Source organism: Anser anser (genome assembly GCF_964211835.1).
Source record: "Anser anser genome assembly, chromosome: 8".
Lineage (NCBI taxonomy): Eukaryota > Metazoa > Chordata > Aves > Anseriformes > Anatidae > Anser > Anser anser.
In genome coordinates, this window is record NC_139728.1 from 12598417 (window position 1) to 12618511 (window position 20095).

The window sequence follows — 20095 nt, forward strand, 5'->3', positions numbered from 1 at the left end:
CTGAGCGGCTCTGCATTTTCTTTCTTTGCTGCACCTTTCTAGTCTTTAAGGTGACTTCTTCCTTCTCTTCTTCACCTGGTTTGGCCTTCCCTCCCCTCCCCTCCGTCTCATTCTCAGCTTTCTCACATCTTTACGATGCATGGGGTGAGATCACCTGGCAGCTCCTCTGCTTGGGGTCTGGGATAAGCTCCTGACTGCTGAAGTCAGTGATGATGGGAACAGCCCCAAGAGTCTGAGAAAAAGATAAAGGTATACAGAAATTGCCCTAGAGATCCCAGGGTTTCTCTTTGGAGTGCCATGGACCTGAGAACATGTCCAGAGTTGCTGGAAACAGGCCCAGAGCATGAAAGTATTAAATAAATGCTCTCCTAAAATACTGTTTTTCACTTTCTCTGAAACAGATGCGAAAAAGTGGTGAGCTTTTGGGGGCCTTTTTTTTTTTTTTTTTTAACTTAGATTATGCAAGCCTCCAGAGATGCTTTCTCTAAGAATCTGGTCTCTCTCTCCTTATAAGATAAGCCGATGTGGCTTCCTGCAGCAGATGGCACTGTTGTTTGTGTTCAGAGGTGAGTTTTACTCCCTCAAACCATCTTGGTTGTAAAGAGTGCCTTTAGTTTACACATGGAACCATTATATAGTCACAGTTCTTTCTACCTCTAAAGCTTTGCACTCGAATACTGTCTAGTATATATTTCTGAACGGTTTCTGGTAATATTAAATGTTTATTCTTCTTGACATCTAGTAATACTTTGGCATGCCAAACATATTCTGCAGCAGACACACGAGTGAATATCTGTCAGGAAAATTAGGAAAGTCCTAAATTAGGAAAATCTTCCAGGTTATGTTCAATTCTAGAAGAGTTAAACTGGTGGTCTTCCAGGCAGTACTGATATCCAACTTACCAGTTTCAAACTCAAAATCTGAGAGCTCAGAATTTCTGCACCTTTAGATTCAGAGCAGAGAAAGCAAGGTAAATGCTCTACATATAATGACATCACGCCAGCTGCTCAGATGATGCATTTCTGAGTGTCAGAAGACAAAATGAGTATCAGCAGCCAAATGGTATTTAACCGAATTTCTTCACTTTCATGGGTGTTACCTTTTTGAATTTCTGCCATCATTTAGGCTTTCGTACTTCCTATTAGTTCGAAAAATAGACTTGAGTAAGTATATTGTCTTTAAAGGAAAATTGTATCTGGATACATTTATTTGCTTCAAAGAGAAATGGAAGCAAACCTCTATTTTAATTATGCCCAAACAAAGCTGCAGACATGATAGCTTGAGAAATGGGAAAATGCAGATGTCAGGACTGTGTAGGTGTACAGAATTGTGGTGTGGGTACAGTAAAAGTAAAGGACAGGAGTGGTAAATTGTAGTCAGCGTAGCAAATGTTGGAAATGTTAGCAGAGCGACAACAACAAAACATACCCCACCCTAACGGACTCCAGAGGAAACTTAGATGACCTTTGGCTTTAGTAGTTAACCAACCTTAGCAAACCAGTGATTTGAATAATGGGGCACTTTTGATGGACATGTCAATCAGCTATGTTGGCACATGACAAGTTTAGCCTCTTGGCACAAAACCTCTGGTTGTTACGTGTTTATAATTACCCTACTTGAAATTACCTTATGGGGTAATTTAGATAAGCTTTTGATACTGATGTTCGTTTATTTCCCATAGAGAAAAAATGCTTAAATCTATAAAACCATGCTTTTATTCCTCTAATTGCTTTGGAAAAAATAGCAATTGATTTTTGTTGGTGGTGTCCTTATCCTCTGAGTTTTGGCACTGCTAACACTTTCCTGCTTATTTCTGTGGCAACTGGGGAGACACTTTTCCGGTCGTTGCACAGCATGCTGCAGCTGCAGACAGCCTAAACCTTTCTTCTGCCTTTCCCAAAATTTACAATGCAAATTTTGGGTTCTCCCCTGAATTTATATTTTCCTGAATATAAATTTCCACAGCCATTTAAGTCTTTCTAAACTTGTTTTTACATATTAAAAAAAAAAATTAAACACTTAAAATGAGTATAAAAGAGAGGAAGTATTTTAAATGGCCACAGTAAACTCCTTTCTTCTTTCCCTCAGGGGAAACATCATCCTTAGGACACTGTACTCCCGTACATGTCACTGGCACTGCTGATTGCTCTGTAGTGGACCCTGAACTGGTGCATTGGGATGGCAGGATTTTACAAGACAGAGAAAAGTAAAGCATGGGTGTGAGTTTCAGCCTAGTGAAACTCTTGCATTTTCAGGGAGAATTCTCACTCTGTGCAGGTGGTTATTTGCTGGTGCCTGGAGGAGGTTTAGTAATTATCTGCTGTGTTGTATAGTACTGCTGAACTGAACCCATGCTGTCATTCAAACCAGTGTGAAATAACTTGCACATCAGCTTTGGCTAAAGCACATTCTTTTTCTTGTCTTCTGGTAATTACAAGGGGCTTTATCAGTGTAAATATCTGCGAGCCTTATAATCTTTACCATCATTTTCTTAATTACATTCCTTCTGAGATAAGCAAAGGCTGCCCTGAAACACCAAACCCTCACCCAAGGGCTGGGGAAGAGGGACAGAGGCAGTGTGGGGTGTCCGAAACAGTCACCGTGGCTTTGAAAGATGCAGGAAGACAGTCCCAGCCCTGGGCTGGGCTCTGGGCTGACAGACCTCAGCTCAGAACCGGGGAGGTAATGGGCTAGGGCAACTCCAAAATTTCTCAAAATGTCCCCAAACTACTGTAAGATTACTGTAAGACTTTAACCCCCTCTAGGCAGCTCTAAACCAGTATATATCACTTCTAAATTGCTCTAAAAGTCCTCTAATCAGCTCTGAGGAGCAGTAAGGACCTCCATATTGCCACAGTGAGGCCATTGCTTCAAAACAGATGTAATTTACACAACTCTAAATGGTCTCTAAACCACTCTAAAACTCTTCTAATCAGCTATAAACAGCCACTAAATAGCTCTGAATATCTCAAAAGATTTATTACCACCTTTAAGATGCCTTAAAACTTCTTGTAAACAGCTCTAAAGATCTCAAAATCTTCTCAAGTTCCTCTAAAACTCCTCAAAAGCACTCCAAGAGGTTCTGAGGAACTGTAATAGCCCCTTAAAGAGTGCTGTGGTCCTCTGAACTGCACTAACATCCTTCTAAACTTCCTCCAAGGAGCTTTCAGGTTCATCTGATCTTATCTAGAATTCCTCTATATTGATCTGAAAACCTCTGAATTTCATTTGGGACTCTACAACCCCACCAAAAACCTCTAAAACGGCTTGAAGATGTTTTGAGGTGCTCTAAACCCCTCTGAAATAGCACTAGAGAGCTATGCAATGTAGGCTCTTAAAGAGCTGTATTACACCCCTTAATTGATACAGACAACTTTAAAAAATCATTTAACCGGTTCTAAAACACTCTAGAGCACCTCTAAACCAGCCTAGACTTCTTCACACGGTTTTAGAATCAGCTATAAACAAGGGTGAGCAGCTATAAACTCCAAAACCTCCACTTTACCACTCTGAAAACAGCACTAATCTCATCTAAGCTCCTTTACACTGCTTTGAGCAATACTAAAATACCACAAAATAGGTCTCAAAACCCTCTCTATCTCCATGCAACTGCTCTAAAACTCTTCTGCAGTTTTGAAACTGTTTTTTAGAGAAACAATGCTAAAACCTCTCTTTGAGCCTTTAAAACTCGATCATGCTGATGAGTGCGGAGAAGCTCCAAGCCTGTCTGAACTGATCTAACACGTCTATAACCTGTTAGCAGCTCTAAACCTACCTAGTGAAAGATCCCTGACATGGTGGGGGGGTTGGACTAGCTTTAAGGTCCCTTCCAAGCCAAACCATTCGATGTTTCTAACGTCTTGTAAAGTGTGCAGAAACTCCTGTAAAGTACTCTAAACAACTGAAAACTCCTGTACCTCTTCTAAAACGGCCAGAGCTCCTCTAAACTAAAGCTCCTGTGTCTTGCTGTAAGCAGCAATAATATAACTTTAAATACTCCTAAAATATCTTTAAATCTCTACTATGCAATTCTAAACTCTTATGCAGCTCTAAAATTCCTCTGAAGTGCACTAAGCAGCTCTAAAATCCCTCTAGACCAATCTGTAACTCCTACAAACTGTTCTAAGCAGGTCTAATCTGAATTGTGGAAAACAGACTCTACAACCTCGGAATAGTTATAAAGCAGGTATGTTTATTCGGCGCTGTGCACACACGCCGGACACAAGGGGGATAGCTCCACCTAACTTGTGCCCCAACGGTTACTGGCAGTGTGCTCATATTATTGGGACAAATACATATTCATTTAATTTCCCGTAAGTCTCTTGTATATTCATCAGGTCTCCGAAGAATCATTAACATAGGTTCCGTCTCTATTTGTGTGCGTACTGGTGTCCTTGGGTGGTCGGTCATCAGGCGTACTCTGGTGGTCTTTTGTTGAAGGCCAGAAGTCTTCCTCGCTGCTTATCTTCTGGCCTTCCTGTCTTTGACAGACTTCAGCAGTCAAGCTAGTTCTTGCTGGTTCCATTACCTACTCATACAGTCTTTTGTTCCCTTATCTTTGGGTCGTTAACATACAATTGTGCTAGCTAAGACCTAGGAATCACCATCCTTTATCTTCTTCCTTGTCTCAAATCCACTTCAACCCATTGTAAAACTTTCATGTGCTGTCAATACATTGGGCTTATGTGGCCAGGTTTTGCCAGCAGCACTAAGTAGCTCTAAAATTCTGTTAATATACTCAAAAAATCTTCAAAACTTCCTCTAAATGTCTCTATGCTGCACTGAACTGCCTCTGAACCTTTCTAGAGATACTGTTCTGGGGCAAATACTGCTTAAGCTCTTCAGTAGTGACCCAGATGATGGGTAAGACAGCACCCTCAACAAGTCTGCAGATGAAAACACAAAGCTGGGAAGAGAGGTTGGCAGACCAGGTGGCTGTGCGGGCATCCAGAGGGACCTGGGCAGGCTGGAGACCTGGGCTGACAAGAACCTCATGGAGTTCAACCGAGTGCTTGCTGGGGGCTCACCAGGTGGAAAGCAGCTTGGCAGGAGAGGACTTGGGGGTCCTGCTGGACAAGCTGAACATGAGCCAGCAGTATCCTGCTCTGCATTAAGGCAGTGCTTTGCCAGCAGGTTGAGGGGGAGGCAATCCTTCCCCTCTGGTCAGCACAGGAGAGACACAGCTGGCGCTGGGCTTCTCTGTTGCAAGGAGGACATGGACTTACTAGAGCCAATCCCCTGAAGAGCCTTGAAGATGGTTATGGAGTTGGAGAATCTATTACAAGGAGAGGCTGATGGAGCTGGGATGGTTCAGTCTGGAGAAAGAGATTCCACATTACCCATATGGATGGAAAGAGCATAGAGAAGAGGGGATGTCTGGAAGAATGAGAAAGGCTCTTCTCAGAGCCTCAAAGAAAGGAAAAATACATGTGCTTTGTGAGAACCTGCTAGTGAAGCCAAATCCCAGAGAAAGTGATCACAGTGTGAATAGCCCACAGTGTGCATATTTTGGAATGGAGGAGGAATACCAGAATCCCAACCTCTGAGATTATTATGTGACTACATGAAAAATGTGCTCCCAGAGCATACAACAACAGGGGATTGTTTTGTAGATACTAGACAGTCAGAAAACGCGTTATAATGGAAGATCTGGAAGTGCATGCTGAAGGTAGAATGTTTCCCTGCACCTGCTCTAGGAATGAGAAACAGGTGTAGAAAACCCAGATGATTTTCCCCAGGAAGGATGGGGAGTGTTGTGCTGTGCAGGAGCTTCATTTCTCCATGGGACCCAGACTGCTCTGCATGTGCTACACATCTGGCAAAACCACATGTGGGAGAAGAAAACAAAAGCCACATGGGCTGTGTGTGGGCAGCGGTTTTATTAGCCCATTAGCCATTGTCTTCTGCTTGTTTGTTCTGTGCCATAACTCGTGGAATTATTTAGGTTGGAGAAGACCCATAAGATCGAGTCCAACCATCACCTAATGCTACCCAGGCCACCATTAAACCATGTCACCATGTGATACATTGACATGTCTCAGTAACTCCAGGGTAAGCGACTCCACCGCTGCCCTGGGCAGCCTGTTCCAGTGCCTAACCACCCCTTCTGTGAAGAAGTTTCTTCTCCACATCTAATCTAAGCCATGGCACGAGACCGACACCCTCCTCACTGCAGCCTCCTGTCAGGGAGTTGCAGAGCACGATGTGGTCTTCCCTCGGTCTCTTCTGCTCCAGAGTAAGCAGCCCAGTTCCCTCAGTCCTCCCAACTCTGGTTTTCTGTCCTTCTGGTAGAGAGGGGCTCAAAACTGCACACAGGGCTCGAGGTGTGGGCTCACTGCCCAAGAACACAGGGGCAATCGCTTCCCGACCGTGCCGGCCATGCTATTCCTGATACAAGCCAGGCTGCCCTCGGCCCCCTTGGCCGCCTGGCTCATGGCCAGCCGCCTGTTGACCACCACCGCCTCGTCCTTTTCTACCGGGCAACTTCCCCGCCCCAACCCTGCGCTGTTGCGTGGGGCTGTTGTGACCGAAGTGCAGCCCCTCGCTGAATGCCATGCGATTGCACTTTGGTATTTCAGAAGAAATCCGCCCCGAATCTCCCCACCCCGCCCCGGCCGCCCCCAGCTCGGGGGGGTGCAGCCTGCGGCCTCTGCCTCCCGGCGGCAGGCCCGGCCCCGCGGCGGGGCGGGCTGAGGCGGAGCGGAGCGGGGCCCCCCCCACTGCCGCCGCGGAGCCGCCGGGGAGGTGAGGGGAGAGGAGGGGAAGGGAGCCGGGGGTAGCCGAGCGGCCTCGGGGGCTCTGGGGGCGGCCTGGGCGCGGGCCCCGCTCGGCCCTCAGCCCGCCCCGCTGCAGGCCGCCGGCCCGCGGGGTCGCTGTGGGCTCGCTGCGAGCTGTTTATTCACTGCCGGGCATACGGCAGAGCGTAATCTGTATGTCGGGAAGGAAGATAGATGTCCGAATTGCAGCAGCACTTATTGCGCCCGTTCCTCTCCTGGGATGGTGCCGCCTGCAGCAAGCTGTTAAAATTGTCTCCAAGTGCTGTTCTCAGCCCAAAATAATGCCCTCGTGAAGTCCACTTTTTCTGAACTTTGCCTGTCCAGTTTTGTTGTTAACTGAAGTAAGTTGAAACAAAGCTTAAAGGTGGGAATCACTTTTATCTCTGTCTTTTTCAAACAGCTCAATGACACCCGGAAAGAAGCTCGAGGGTCTCGTGGCAGCTACCATCACTCCCATGACTCCCGATGGGTAAGCGTTACCTCGCGTCACGGCGTGGAGCGTTGTCAAATTGCTCTGTCGACTGTTCCCTGAAAACACCGCTCTCCTCCTTTTTTACTGGGAACAGATCAGATCTGGTGGGTTTTTAAATCAGATCTCTGATGAGGGAGGAAACTTCTAGGTGAGAAACTGCTCTCCAGGTTCCCCTAGCCTCTGTGTCCTCCTGTTCCCCAGCAAGTGCTGTAGGTCAGGGTTTGGAGAGTTTGGATCGGTCTTTCACCCGCTTTTCTATTGTTTTGGTAGATGCAAATTAAATCACAGTAAGGTCGCATGAATAGAGTATTTTCAAACTTAAGGCAAATCACAGTCCTGATTAGAAGAGCTCTTGTGAACTGGGCAATAATTGTTTACATCTGATGTCCGTTTACCCTTTTCTTACCCCTGGCTATCTCATGCAAGCTTATAAGTGTATACATGTGTGCACAGAATTAGTTTAAACTGGAAGAAAATATTGCAAGGATTGCACAGTTCCAAAAATAACATCAAATCAAGAGCTGAAATTCTGCCTTCCTCAAAGAAATGATGATAAACAGATGCGTCCTTACTGTGTTTTGATGTTGCAAGATAGACTTGTTTGGAATCAGGAAAGGACCCTGAGCTTCTCTGACTTGTCAAGATCCGTTTGTGTTTCTGAGGGAGAAGGTTGAGAGTTGCTAATACATTCTGAATATAAGCCTTTACTTTTGAAAAATACTGTAAAGCAGGGTACTATCACAGTAAGGGAACTCATTTGCATTGCAATCACTGCTTAGTTCCTTAATTTAAAGGAAACTTGTTTCTGATTTCATTTGTTATTACTACTTGAATTTATTGCAACATGGTATGTGGAGAGTAGAAATGTATGGAGACAGCAAAGGAATATTACACACTGATAAACAAAATAAATTTGCTCTGGAGAGGAAATAAATCTAGAATTCAGTTCCCGTTGTTTGTCAGGGAAGTCTGTTGCTTTCCTCATTTTTTAATGAGAGAGAGAGAGAGAAAGAGGTCAAAGTCACATGCAACAGACACCATTAAACAGTCTGTGTCCAGCAGTTACAAGTATAGTTTAACTGTTTGCCAGCATGTGCACAAATATATTTGTGGTCTCAAGGAACTCTTGGTTCCCCTAACAGTCCAAAAGGTTTGAGTTTGCCTAATTTATTGTGGAATGTAACACATGCTGAAGGTGTCATACCTTGGGGTATTTGTGTGTGTACAAATCCAAGACGTCAGAAATACATGTCTTTATTTTTGATTACTGAATCTCTAAGTTTAAAATTTCTGTGAATAGAGACTTACAGTTGCTGAGGCTCCTAAGGTTGCTGCGGTTCCTTTCATTTCAGACAAGTCAATCTTTCAGTGATTCGCCAATATGTGGATTATCTGGTAAGCGAGCAGAATGTGAAGAACATCTTTGGTAAGTTTTTTGTTTTGTTTTGTTTTGTTTTTTTCCACAGAAACTGTGTTATGTCCCTTTTGCCTGTATGGCAAACCTATGATATCTTGCCTGATAAGAGCTGTAATGGGAGGGACTGTGGATATGGGATCATCAGTGATGTTTATATTCATCAGTGGAAAGAGTGTAAGCAATACTTAAGAGATCTGCTTTTGCCTACGCACCATTTCTGTGCGGGGTAAAATAAGTGTTGCCTTCATACAGTGACTGGATGAAGCAATGAATGGATAATGCTCTGCTGGCAGACAAGACTCAATTGAATGATTCTTCCCGTTGACCAAGCAGGATATAATCATCTGACTTAAATAACATCCGCTCAGCATTTCAGAGAATCCGATGGGCTCATCAAAGCCAAGTGAGCTTCTCTAAGGAGCCCTCTGATGCACTGGGTGATAGCGGAGTGGTCACTGCTTTCATCCTTCTCTTCTGCCTCCATCTAAGGGGCTGCTGCCAGGGCTTAGGGGTGGCTGGATAGATAATACAGCATCTGCTAAACCACATCTGTTCACAGCCTGGTGTACTTTAGTAAGCTGAAGCCAGTGCTGAGATTTCTGTTTGAAATTTCAGTTGGAGTGGCAGAATGAAAAATGGAGCGTGCTAGTGACTTCAGCTGTCTGTTTAATCTGTTGTTTTGTGACTGAGCATACTGACATTTCCTTCTGTTCAAGAGGTGCTTTAGCCTCAGATACACGGTTCCACTCACCAAATTTCAGACTTTTTCCTTGGAGTGGAGAAATGACAGTCCCTCTACCTGGCTAGCTGCTTGTCCCTTTGTGCACTTGTCTCATTGCTGGGGGAAGAAGGTTTAACAGTTTAGCAGTTTCAGCAGCTGAAACACCCAGGTTTTGGATGCAAGCATTTAGCGATGATAACGCTGTAATCCCCTTGCAGATGCTGGTGCGGACCACTGTTATCTTAAAATGAATTGGAGGAAATATAATTCTGCTTAATTTAATCAAAATTGTCAGTACTTGCCTTCAGGAAAAGCAATGCCTGTAGGCCAGGCCTCAGCAACTGTGTTGTATTGTGTTGAAACAGTGAATGGCACCACAGGAGAAGGCCTGTCCCTTAGCATCCAGGAGAGGAAGCAGTTGGCAGAAGAATGGGTGCGCCAAGGAAAAGACAAGTGAGTAGCTGAGAGGAAACAGGGGAATTCTAAATCTCATGTCATTATATAGGCTTGCTTAAGACATGTATAGCCAGGAAAAAAAACGTTTGATGATAGCTTTTTTTTTTCCTTTGTGTATTTTGTTGTTGGGCTTTATTCCCCAGCTCCTTTACCACAGAAGCCTGCTTTTTTGTCGCTGCCAGTTAGCTGGTATCCATTCCTACTCCTTGGGGAGCTTGTAAGAGTGCTCCTCTTCGGTACACTGAAGGATGGAGGGAAAGAAAGGGCTATTTAAAGCCCTGTGAGCATTTCTTAACCTTTTAATATATTCATTAAATTATTTGGTATGGGGGAAGCTGTGGTGTAAAGTGTGCAAAGTCAGCGGCAAAAGAAGGAACTCAACCTGTATCTTCAGCCATGTGTCTAAGTGCAAGTCTCTGTCTCCTGCACCTATTGTAGTCTTTCTATCACTTGCCTCTGCCTTCTCCTTAGTTGCTGCCAGAAGATGTGGAGAGAAGGAGGTGTTTTGGAGTAGGAGGGAGATAGTGAGCAATAAACTGATGTGAAGGCTTACGGTCTGTGTGGATCTAAAGGTGAAACACAGAAACAGGACTGATGGACTGGAACCTGGAAAATACTCTTGGCAGGATCAGGCAGGCAAAGGTGCTGCTGTCTTTTAATTTAGCCCAGTGAAGTTCTTGTTCTGTGGCTTCCTGGTCTGAACTGATTCATTTAGGCAGACTGATATTTTTCACCATCACTAAAACCTTCTGAATTTGTTCTTGTGCAGACTAGATCATGTGATCGTTCATGTGGGAGCACTAAGTCTACCAGAGTCCCAAGACCTGGTGTGTATATGATACAATTCCTTTTCACTATGTGTGTAATAAGTAAAAAAAAGCAGATGTACCTTCAGGTGTTTTCTGTTCTCTCTTTCATAGGCAAGACACGCAGCAGCCATAGGTGCTAGTGGTATTGCTGTAATAGCCCCCTTCTTCTTCAAACCCACAAACAAAGGTGAGTAGATGTGATTGCCAGACCTCCTGAGGCCCTGTTCTATTGCCCTCAAGCCACTAGCAGCATTTTTTGGCAAAAGAGAGCTCAAGAACTCTGAGGACCAGTGATGATAATACTGCTCCTTGTGGAGGAAGCGTGGCTTTCCTCTGAGAAATAGAGGAGTTTCCAGCTGCTTACAAGATTTCTCTTCCAAATTCCACATCGTGAAGGATATTCTGAAAGGGTGGGCACTTCAGCTGTGCAGTAATCCTTTATCATAGCTCTCTCATGTGCTCTCTTCCTTCTTTGGAAAATATTCTGGTGGTAATATTTGTACACCTGTGCCATGTCTGGCACCATGAGAAAACAAAACCTAAAAGGAGAATGTTGTTTTTCAAGGATGGTCTTCAAGAAGTCTCACAATAGAAAGTGTGAAGGATGTCATTTGGGATACATTTTGTTAGCGTGTTGTGAAAAGAGGAGTTGCTCATTGAAAGAGTAGTTAACTACCCTGCTGTCTTAAAATAGAGCACTGAGTTTGGGCTTGATCTGGGCTGCTCTAGAAAGCAGTCAGTTCTGTGCTGGCCCTTGGTGGACACTGACCAACTCAATAAGCTGTTGATACAGCAGTGGCCCTTGTTATTGAGGTGATGTTTGTGACTTTGTGGCATACCTCTGCCCCTAGCAGCGTTATCCATCTCTTGGTTCTGTGCACCTAAGGTTACCTCAAAACTTACAAATTGAGTGGTTTTGCTTTCAACATGATGAACGTAATGTAAAAGAACCACATGATGTGAAGATTTGTAATAGAAATGTTAAATTTTGTCTGGATTAATTATGAATGGAATCGTTTATATGAAAGCACCAGAAGAAACAGGAGTGGATTGCCAGGATGGCTGGAATTGATAGCCAAGGACACAATCAGTGGCAATCAAACTGGTAAGCACAGAGGAACAGCACAAAGATTAGCAGAAGGTCTTTGCTGTGATTGTAGTAGGATGACAGCAAGGTTTCAGCACATGGCTCTTTGACTTTATTCTTCCTGCTAGGCCAATGCAAAGATTGCCTAAGGTTTATGTATGATGCAATGAAAAGATTCTCGGGAAGAACGTAAACTGTAATAACTCTGATTCCTAAAATGGTGCAAAAAAAGTTGTTGAGGGGCCTGTTTGCTATCACCAGTTGAGCAGAACCCCAGTGAGGTGGATGTGAACTTCATCCCTTGTCCTCTGTGTTGTGCACAAGTGGGAGAGACCACTTGGTCTGGTGTTTGAAGTCCTGAAGTTTGGATGTGTGAGAGTATGTATTTCTGTAAGAGAATGAGTGTGAGTTACTGAAATCAGTTTGGTTTGAAATAAACACCTTTGCCTTGCCTAGGGTCTTCCACTGAGTTCTGTTACGGTTGATTTTTGTGATGTGTGCAGGTTTTTATATTATTGGCTGTGCAGGGTATGCGAGCTGTGGATGGCCTGTCCCCAGACCCTGTCTGCTGTGCATCTGAACTCTTTCACTGCGGCTAGTCTCCTTGTCTTACAGGGTGCTTGGTTGTTTTCTTCCAGATGAACTGGTTGCTTTCTTACAGAAAGTTGCATCTGAAGCCTCTGGGGTTCCATTTTATTACTATCACATTCCTCCTCTGACGGGTGTAAAGAGTAAGTACTTCTTAGCTCTTCCTGAGCCCCTGAGGAACCCCAGCAGCTGGGGTGACTGGTCTGCCAGCAGTACAGGGCTGCTGCTTGGCATCCTGCCCCAAAATGGGAGGTGAATCCAAGACTGGAAACTGAAGAAGTTGAATTCTTCTACACCGGAAAAGGTCACTGCTGCTGATTTTGTGACACCCGGAATGGAGGAGGTGATGCTGACTATGGCTTTGCAATTAGTGTGGGCAAGGATAGATAATTGCCCTGGGTAACCACAGTTAGATCCCAGTTTTTGCAAGACAGTGAACACCATTTCTCTTGGTATCCTCTCAGTGCATTGTCATGTTCATTAGTACATTTCATGTGAAACCTGAGCCTTAATATTTAGCAGAGGAATAAGGAATAGAATACAGATCGTAAGTTGTTTGCCCTAGGCATCAGGTTATGTGGTGTTTCTGGCTGTATGAATTTATATTTATTCTTTGTTGCCAGTTCGTTGCTCAATTTTCACTTATCCAGGGTTTTTATTTCTGATCTGGCAAAAGGAATGTTTCAGAGAAAATACCTGTTTTGTAACTTCGGGAAGTAATGACACTGAAGTTGTCTGATGGCTCGGTTTAGAACTATATAGTTTACCAAGCTTAGGCCAAAAGTGATTAACTTGTAAATATTAAGTCTACCACTTGGGGAGGAAACAAGGAAATCTCCCAGAGCAGGGATGTGTTTCTTCATGTGAGGTTGCTGTTATGCGCAGTTCGTGTTGAAGAGTTGCTGGATGGAATAAGAGAGCAGATCCCCACCTTCCAGGGTGTGAAGTTTAGTGACACAGACCTCTTGGACCTTGCACAGTGTATAAACAAGAATGAGAGCGAACAGTTTGCATTTCTCTATGGGGTGGATGAGGTAAGAGGCTCCCCTTTAAAGTACTTCTTCTAAGGCATTCTCTTGCTTCAGCCTTGAGGAAAAAAATAATCCTGGACATTCAGTGCCAGATAGTTTTGCTATGCCTTCCCCCCCCCCCCCCCCCCCCTTTTTTTTTCCCTCTTTCTTTTGTTAAATGAAGTAAAAATGTTCTCTTTCTCCCCACATGCCAAACTAGCAACTGTTGGGTGCACTGGCAGTAGGGGCAAACGGAGCAGTTGGAAGGTCAGTACGTCTTGGACTCCTGTCCCCCTCCCACACACACCTTACTGGTGTGTCTTCCACTGTCTGCACGGCAGTTCTGTGACTGTCCTGTCACGGACCTGGGGGATTCTCTGGGGTAAAGCTGCACAGTACAGAACAGACAGCCAAGCTAGCTCCAGTGCTAATGTTGGGACTGCCGTATCATCTGGGACCTCAGAGTGGGTTAGTTTAGGTGATTATTACTGCAGTCTGTAAGCTGACCATAGAATCATTCAGGTGGGAAAAGATCTCTAAGATCATCTTGTCCAACCTTTAACCTAGTACTAAAGTCCACCACTAAACCATGCTACTAAGTCAACCCTTAAGTTTCAACATATTTCTTTATGGTCATGGCAACTTTTCAAAGTAGGAAATCACTTTTATCTTCACTATATGGATAAGGAACCAAAACCCAGAAAGGTAAAAATGATTTACTTTGGTTCACATGAGAAGTCTGTGAGGAAATGGGCTCTGCAACAATGCTTGCTGACTTTTTCTGATTTGACTTCTGCCCCTTGTACTAGGCTTTGAGGTTGCTTAAATGAATTCCTGCATGCCACCTTAGCTTTTAGTAGATGATCCATTAAAAGAACAAATAACTGGAAAGTTTGTATTCTGAACTTAGTACAGTTAGTATGCTGAACTTCAGTATTGCCCAATTATTTCTTTTTATTTGTAATTTTGAAAAATAATCCTGTTTGGAAAGAACTGGGGAGAGAAATCTGATCTCTTAAACTCTTCCATAGGGCTTTCATACTTCTGATGCTTGACTATTAACCATTCATAGACTGCAGGAAGGTAACAATGGCATTCTGATAATGTCAATAGGGAATGCTTATGGCTACTTTGTTTCAGTGGTGCTAAGCTCCCCCTTTGCATTTACTAATTGGTTTGTTTGTTTGTCTTTGGCAGCACATACAACTATTTGGGTAGAAAAACCAATCTGATGTTGCAAGCTTTTGCAAAGCCAGACCATGCATTAGCACAAAAGTATCAGGTACAGTATTTTTGCTGTCCCTACTAGGATTCTTTCTCCTTTAACTATGCTGGGAGTGCTTTTTTCTATGTGGTTTTGTCACCCATACACTGAGATACCTTTGTTAAAGTAAATTTCTTTCAGTTCCAACCCTCTGCTTATTATTCACCTCTCCTTGCATTTTGACGAGTCCTTACTGACTTACTTTTAACCATGACTTCTTTACTTATCCTTCAACACTTAGATCTCATCTATGCAGAGCAGGCAATGGCCTGGCCTTTTTCTTTGAACAAGTCCACAGTGGCCAAGCCCCTTGGCTAGGAATATTCCGGTGATAGCTTACATGAGGTAATGCAGAAAGCTGTCCCAAATCAGCTCAGCTCTGACCCCTCCTGGTCTTGGGCTGCTTGAAGGTTTTTGAGGAGTTCTGAGCAATCAGTGTACAAACTATACTCAGTGTTTTAATGGCCCGTTGGGACATTTGATGCATCCTTCTTTTGCCTTAAAATAGAAATGACTGCAAGATGAACGTCTAAAGGACATCTGATCTATTCAGATTTAAAATCTTTAGAGCCTGTTATGAGACTTGCCAGTATTCTCAGACTGCTTGCAGCAAGAGACAGCCTGAGCATTAGTAATGAGACTGAGACTGATGGCTTTCTAATAGCCACCCCTACCTCCCCTATTCCACTGGAGTAGAGTTAGTATTTCACACAGGCTGGCTAGGTGGCCAAGGGCTTTTCTTAAAGCTGTGCAACAATTGCATGTAATGTAAATATCATAATAGCTCTAGGTGCTTTTACATCTCAAAATTTGAAGGGGTGAGTAAGCTGCTGTTTGTCTATTCTAGTTTCTCATTGGGGAATTTCTCAACTTTGTCATCAAACTAGGTAAGTTATACACTGCCCTTGTCCCTTCTTATATCTTAAAATGCAGACTCAATGCTCCAGAAATTCTCCTACTGCTGTACCCTCAGAATTTCCTTCCTGAAAGATTTCACAATGAGAAACTGTTGCTTATGCAGTTTCCTGAGTTGATAGCAGCTGGGAGCTCAAAGGGAGCTGACCAAGCATCCCTGACAGAACCCACTCTCACTTCCTTCCTTCTGCTGCAAAAAGAGCTTCAAAGCTGTGACTCTCTGTGATTTTACTTTTTTCTTATCCTATTTCTGTGTTTGGTTTGTTTTGCCTTTTTTTTTTTTTTTCATTTTCTGCCTCCAAAAGCCCGTTTTAACATCGTTTCTGGAGAGTCATTTTTCAGAAGTGGTGATGCCCAAGTAGGATAACACGGCTCTGATACTTGTCTCTCCTTCCTTGCTGTAATTAAAGATTAATCCTGTTCCAGGCTGTATAAGGCCAAAGTATTCTGAAATGGAATGATTTTTAAAAACAAAACAAAGTTGTAATATAAAAAGCAATTTAAAGCAACCAAGCCAGAGTATTGGAGGGAGACTGGGATGTTTCATGGTTTTCACATAATGAATAGAATGGTCTGACATGCTTTTGCTATACATATTGTATATAAACCCTGATGAATCTGGCTGAGCTTTCAGGTTAAAAGTCAGAGGAAGTGCTCAGGGATGCATAAGAAGACTTGAGATATGGACAGGTAGGTCCCCTGAAGTTTCCCGTAGAGGTTTAAGCAGGTGCCTGGTGTCACTGCCACACGCCGGCAGGATGTTACCACTCCCAAGGCTTTATTCTGTGTGAGTACTCTGTAGGTTGCATCAGAGATAGCTATGAGGCTGCAAATGTTGGGTTGCAAAAAGTAGAGTGGATGTCTGAGAAAATACTTTGCCCCTCTATATGTAGAAGGGAAACAATAGTAGTATCAGTATATTAAATAAACAAGTGTAATAAGTAGGCATAATTTTCACTGTAATGTCTTTCCCGCCTGCAAACATGATCATCTCTTCTTCATTGCACTGTTCTCACTTCCGAGAAGCGCTTAAAGCCTGGATGATGGCAGGTCACACTGTATGCTCCTGCTTTTTCGATACCTACATAGAGACTGGTTTGAGTGAAATGATCTGTAAGTGACCTGATTTTTGCTTTCATCTGCCCAGGTTTTGGTGTTGCACAGACGAAAGCTGTAATGACTTTTGTTTCTGGCATCCCCATGGGACCTCCCCGGCCTCCGCTTGTTAATGCCTCTGAGGAGTTCATTGCCAAGGCCAAAGCCAAGCTGGATAGCATCGCGTGGCCTGATGGTGACTGACTTCACTCCCTTTTCGGTCTGGAAGTAGAGGCTCCTTTTCTGGGATTCACCATCACTCGGCACATTCCCCAGGAGATGGTTTGGCTGTAATTTCTTTCAGGGAGTTGGCAGCGTGCCTGAGCCTCATCCTGGCGCAGCTGGCACATGCGTAGCTGCCTTCTTGTGTAACTCTGCTGTGCTGCCCTGGAGCTCTGCATTGCCCAGGACCGGCTGGTGTCTTCAAAAAAAAATATATATATAAAAAAATAAAAAAGCTAGTTTCTCCAGTGGAGGGATCCTGACTCCTTTTTTCTCAGAAGGAGGAAGGTCTGTCTGTACCTCCCTCCACTTAGACCATGTTTTGTCTTCCCTTCCTGAGCATCTTCAGCACTAGTGTGTTTTTAAACACTACTCTGTTTTAAACACTGCTCTTTTAAACATCTGCTTGCTCAGGCTGGTGTTTCATTGTTTGTCACAAGGTCATTGGGACACCGATTGTTCCTCCTCTCGTTGCCTTTGCACGCCTTCACTTAATGCAAGATTTAAAACAAGACTTTTCTAACAGCCCTTGGCTCTCTAATGAGTGGGTGTCACTGCAGCCTTTTCCTCGCAGCACAGCAGTGGCCCTGCCACCTTGTGTCCCTCAGCCCCACGCTGCTCCTGCTTCTCCCTCCTGCTGCCCAGGCGCTGCTGGGAGGCACAGGGTGATGCAGTGGGGTGGCCGCCTGGTGCTTGCAGCTGGCAGTGAGTGGGATGCCTGGGGAGACCCTGCTCTGACCCGTGGCACCTCGGTGTGGGCAGCTCGGTGCTCAGAGGGCGCCTGGAGACACCCAGCTGGCTGCAAGCTTGGCTGTGTGACAGCCAGAACATCCCTGCTTCTTGCCTGTGAGTGCAAAGTGCGCTGATCTACTTTGTCAGGGGAAAGTAGCCTGGCAAAAAGCTCTTAGTGTAAAAAATCAGCTGTAAAGAACTATGGCCATATGCTGAACTTGTGCTGAAATGTATTAAAAAAATCTGTTGGATTGGCAACTGGTGTGTGTGCTGTTACGATACTGCTCTGTTCTTGGCTCCAGGAGTCATGAATGTGGCAGCAGAGGGCTTGGAATTCAGGTTGGCTTTGGGAAGGAGCTAACTCCTGGTGCGAGGTACTTGTACAGCAGGGTAGTTGTAAGAAATACCAGATTTGCACTGAGCATTGAGTCCGTCATTGTACCCTTCCTCCTCCTTCATCTTCCCCACCAAAAACCCAATAACAAATCTGGGCAGCACAGTGATACTAAGGCAGGCTTAAGGTACTGGGGCTGAGATTGCACGTTATTCCAGAGGAGGCTGTGTGCACGCTTACCTTGTTGAACCATTCGGTATTTTGTGTGTTGAGGACTAGTGACTACTCACAGACACTTAACAGATGGATGGAGAGCGCTTCCTAAAACATTCCCTTTTATTAATTTTCATGATATGGGACAATGGTTGTAAAACCAGTTTCATTGGTGTTATCATTTTTCTGGCAAACTGTTAGTGCTGGAAGTCAAAACCCATTATTTGGAACCTCTTAAGCAGAATCCCAGAAAAGCGTGTTTGGTGGTGAGGAAATGAGTGTTAGCTGCCCGCGTGGCAGCGCCAAAGGATGGATGCAATCTAGTGGTAATGCTGTTGTACAAAACGGTGGTTGAGGCTGGCCGGACTGTTGCAAATCTGCCTGTTTTGAGGGTGTTTTTCTTTTTTTTTTTTTCAGAAGCAAAAATTGTATTTTAGTTAAAAACTGTATACATAGCAGAGCAAAGAGCAGAAGTCAGAAGTGCATAAGCGATCTATCCGTGTGAAGCTGAGAGGAAATGGAGTTGCTGACTACGGACGTAAAAGGGAAGAAGATAACTATTTAAAATGAGGGGCAGTGGTCGCAGAAAAACAGGTAGAAAATGTCTGGTTGGTCTGAATTTTGAATAAGCTTCCTGTGCTCAAGTTTTGTAGCAGCCTCTCAGTCAAGCTTCCAGGGCGTAAGGCTGCTGCTCGAAAGCATGGCTCCGAGTTTCTGAGAGCCTTGCTCGCTGTAATCACGAGGAACAACAGCAGAGGACGCACAAGCTCGCTCCTGGTGTTTTCGTCTGGGGCTTTGGGGTTAAGGCCGAGGAAGGTGAAGCCGTGCAAAGGTCGCTGCTGTGTTTCGGCGGTATCCTTCCCGGCACTGATTCATTTTCTTCAACAAGGTTTCGGGAAACACTCACACTCCCTGGGAATGGACTGCAGGCGTTTTCTTTAGTAGGTATAAAGTATTTTCTGGCCACAAGCTATATGTTCAAAACCTATGGGAACGTGTATGTATATCTGTGTAGATAGCTGTAGGTATGTACAATGATATGTAATAATGCTTGTTAATATTTCTTCTGTACTTATTAGCAAGTCACATTTAGTATTTCTGTATTAATTACTGATTTTTGAGACACTTTAACTTGTATGTGCAGCAAGTCTCTTTTTATTTACAGGTTCAGGTGGGAGGCTTTAACTATGTTGTCACAGGCAGTTCCACAAAGAACGATGTTTGAGACCTTGTCACTTGGTTCGGGTAAATGAAATGAAGAGGGACAAAATTCCTGCTTTTGGTGTAAACCTCTCTTTCTTCATCCCAAAGGCTAGTGTTTGATTGCAGTGCTGTGCATCCAGGTGCATTTCATTTCTGGAGTTCAGTTTGGCTCCTGTGTGCAGTGAAGAACAGTGAACGTGCAGAGCTTCTGCTTGCAGTGTTGGAAGCCTGGAATATATACGGTGAATGATGGAGGATGATCTGGTAAAAACAGCTGTGTTTTGCTCTGCCTAACTGGTGAATCCGGGGGAGAATTCACAGTTCCTGTAAAGTGCATTTCAAGGGTGACTCCGAAAATGTTTAATACTGATACTGACACTGGGAATTGTTTTAAATGGCACACTGTGATATATAATACTGTGTATATTAAAAGCAAACAGACACAGCACCATCACGGACGTTTCAAACCAGACATTGAAAATATGATGTTTTTTCTTAACCATAAATGCCTTCTGCTGTAGCTCATGTGTAGTAGGATCACTGGTTGTTACAATGTTTGACATAAAAGCTGAGGAGGAAGGTGACTCTTATCTTTACAACAGTTTTAGAGTACAGTAAGTAAAGCATGAAGCTACGTATTAAATGTTGGGAGGGGAAGGAAGAGTCTTTTTCCAGTGTCCTGTTAAAGATATATCTAAGTTACATAGTTTGGTTAGTGGAAGCAGTGTCCGTGCCTCGTTAGCCTGGGTGAAGCCCCTCGTTAATAGGAGCAATGTTATTT

The 20095-nt window shown here is 44.1% G+C and overlaps 1 protein-coding gene across 7 annotated transcripts; it reads left to right on the forward strand.

Annotated features, from left to right (window-relative positions):
* Positions 1-524: 524 nt before the first annotated feature.
* Positions 525-17820, forward strand: NPL (N-acetylneuraminate pyruvate lyase). Of its 7 annotated transcripts, none has more exons than XM_083846204.1 (12): positions 525-6235; positions 7177-7245; positions 8601-8643; positions 9752-9839; positions 10612-10669; positions 10763-10838; positions 12377-12469; positions 13212-13360; positions 13557-13603; positions 14534-14618; positions 15448-15487; positions 16663-17820. In XM_083846204.1, the coding sequence occupies exons 1-12, from the start codon at positions 6203-6205 to the stop codon at positions 16812-16814; spliced, it is 933 nt and encodes a 310-aa protein (XP_083702330.1). In that variant the 5' UTR covers positions 525-6202; the 3' UTR covers positions 16815-17820. The 7 variants fall into 7 exon arrangements, with proteins under 7 accessions (XP_083702330.1, XP_083702328.1, XP_083702326.1 ...); XM_083846202.1 differs by having other exon boundaries at positions 2022-6235; positions 8601-8674; XM_083846200.1 differs by lacking the exon at positions 525-6235 and adding an exon at positions 6267-6754 and having other exon boundaries at positions 7173-7245.
* The last annotated feature ends 2275 nt before the right edge of the window (positions 17821-20095 follow it).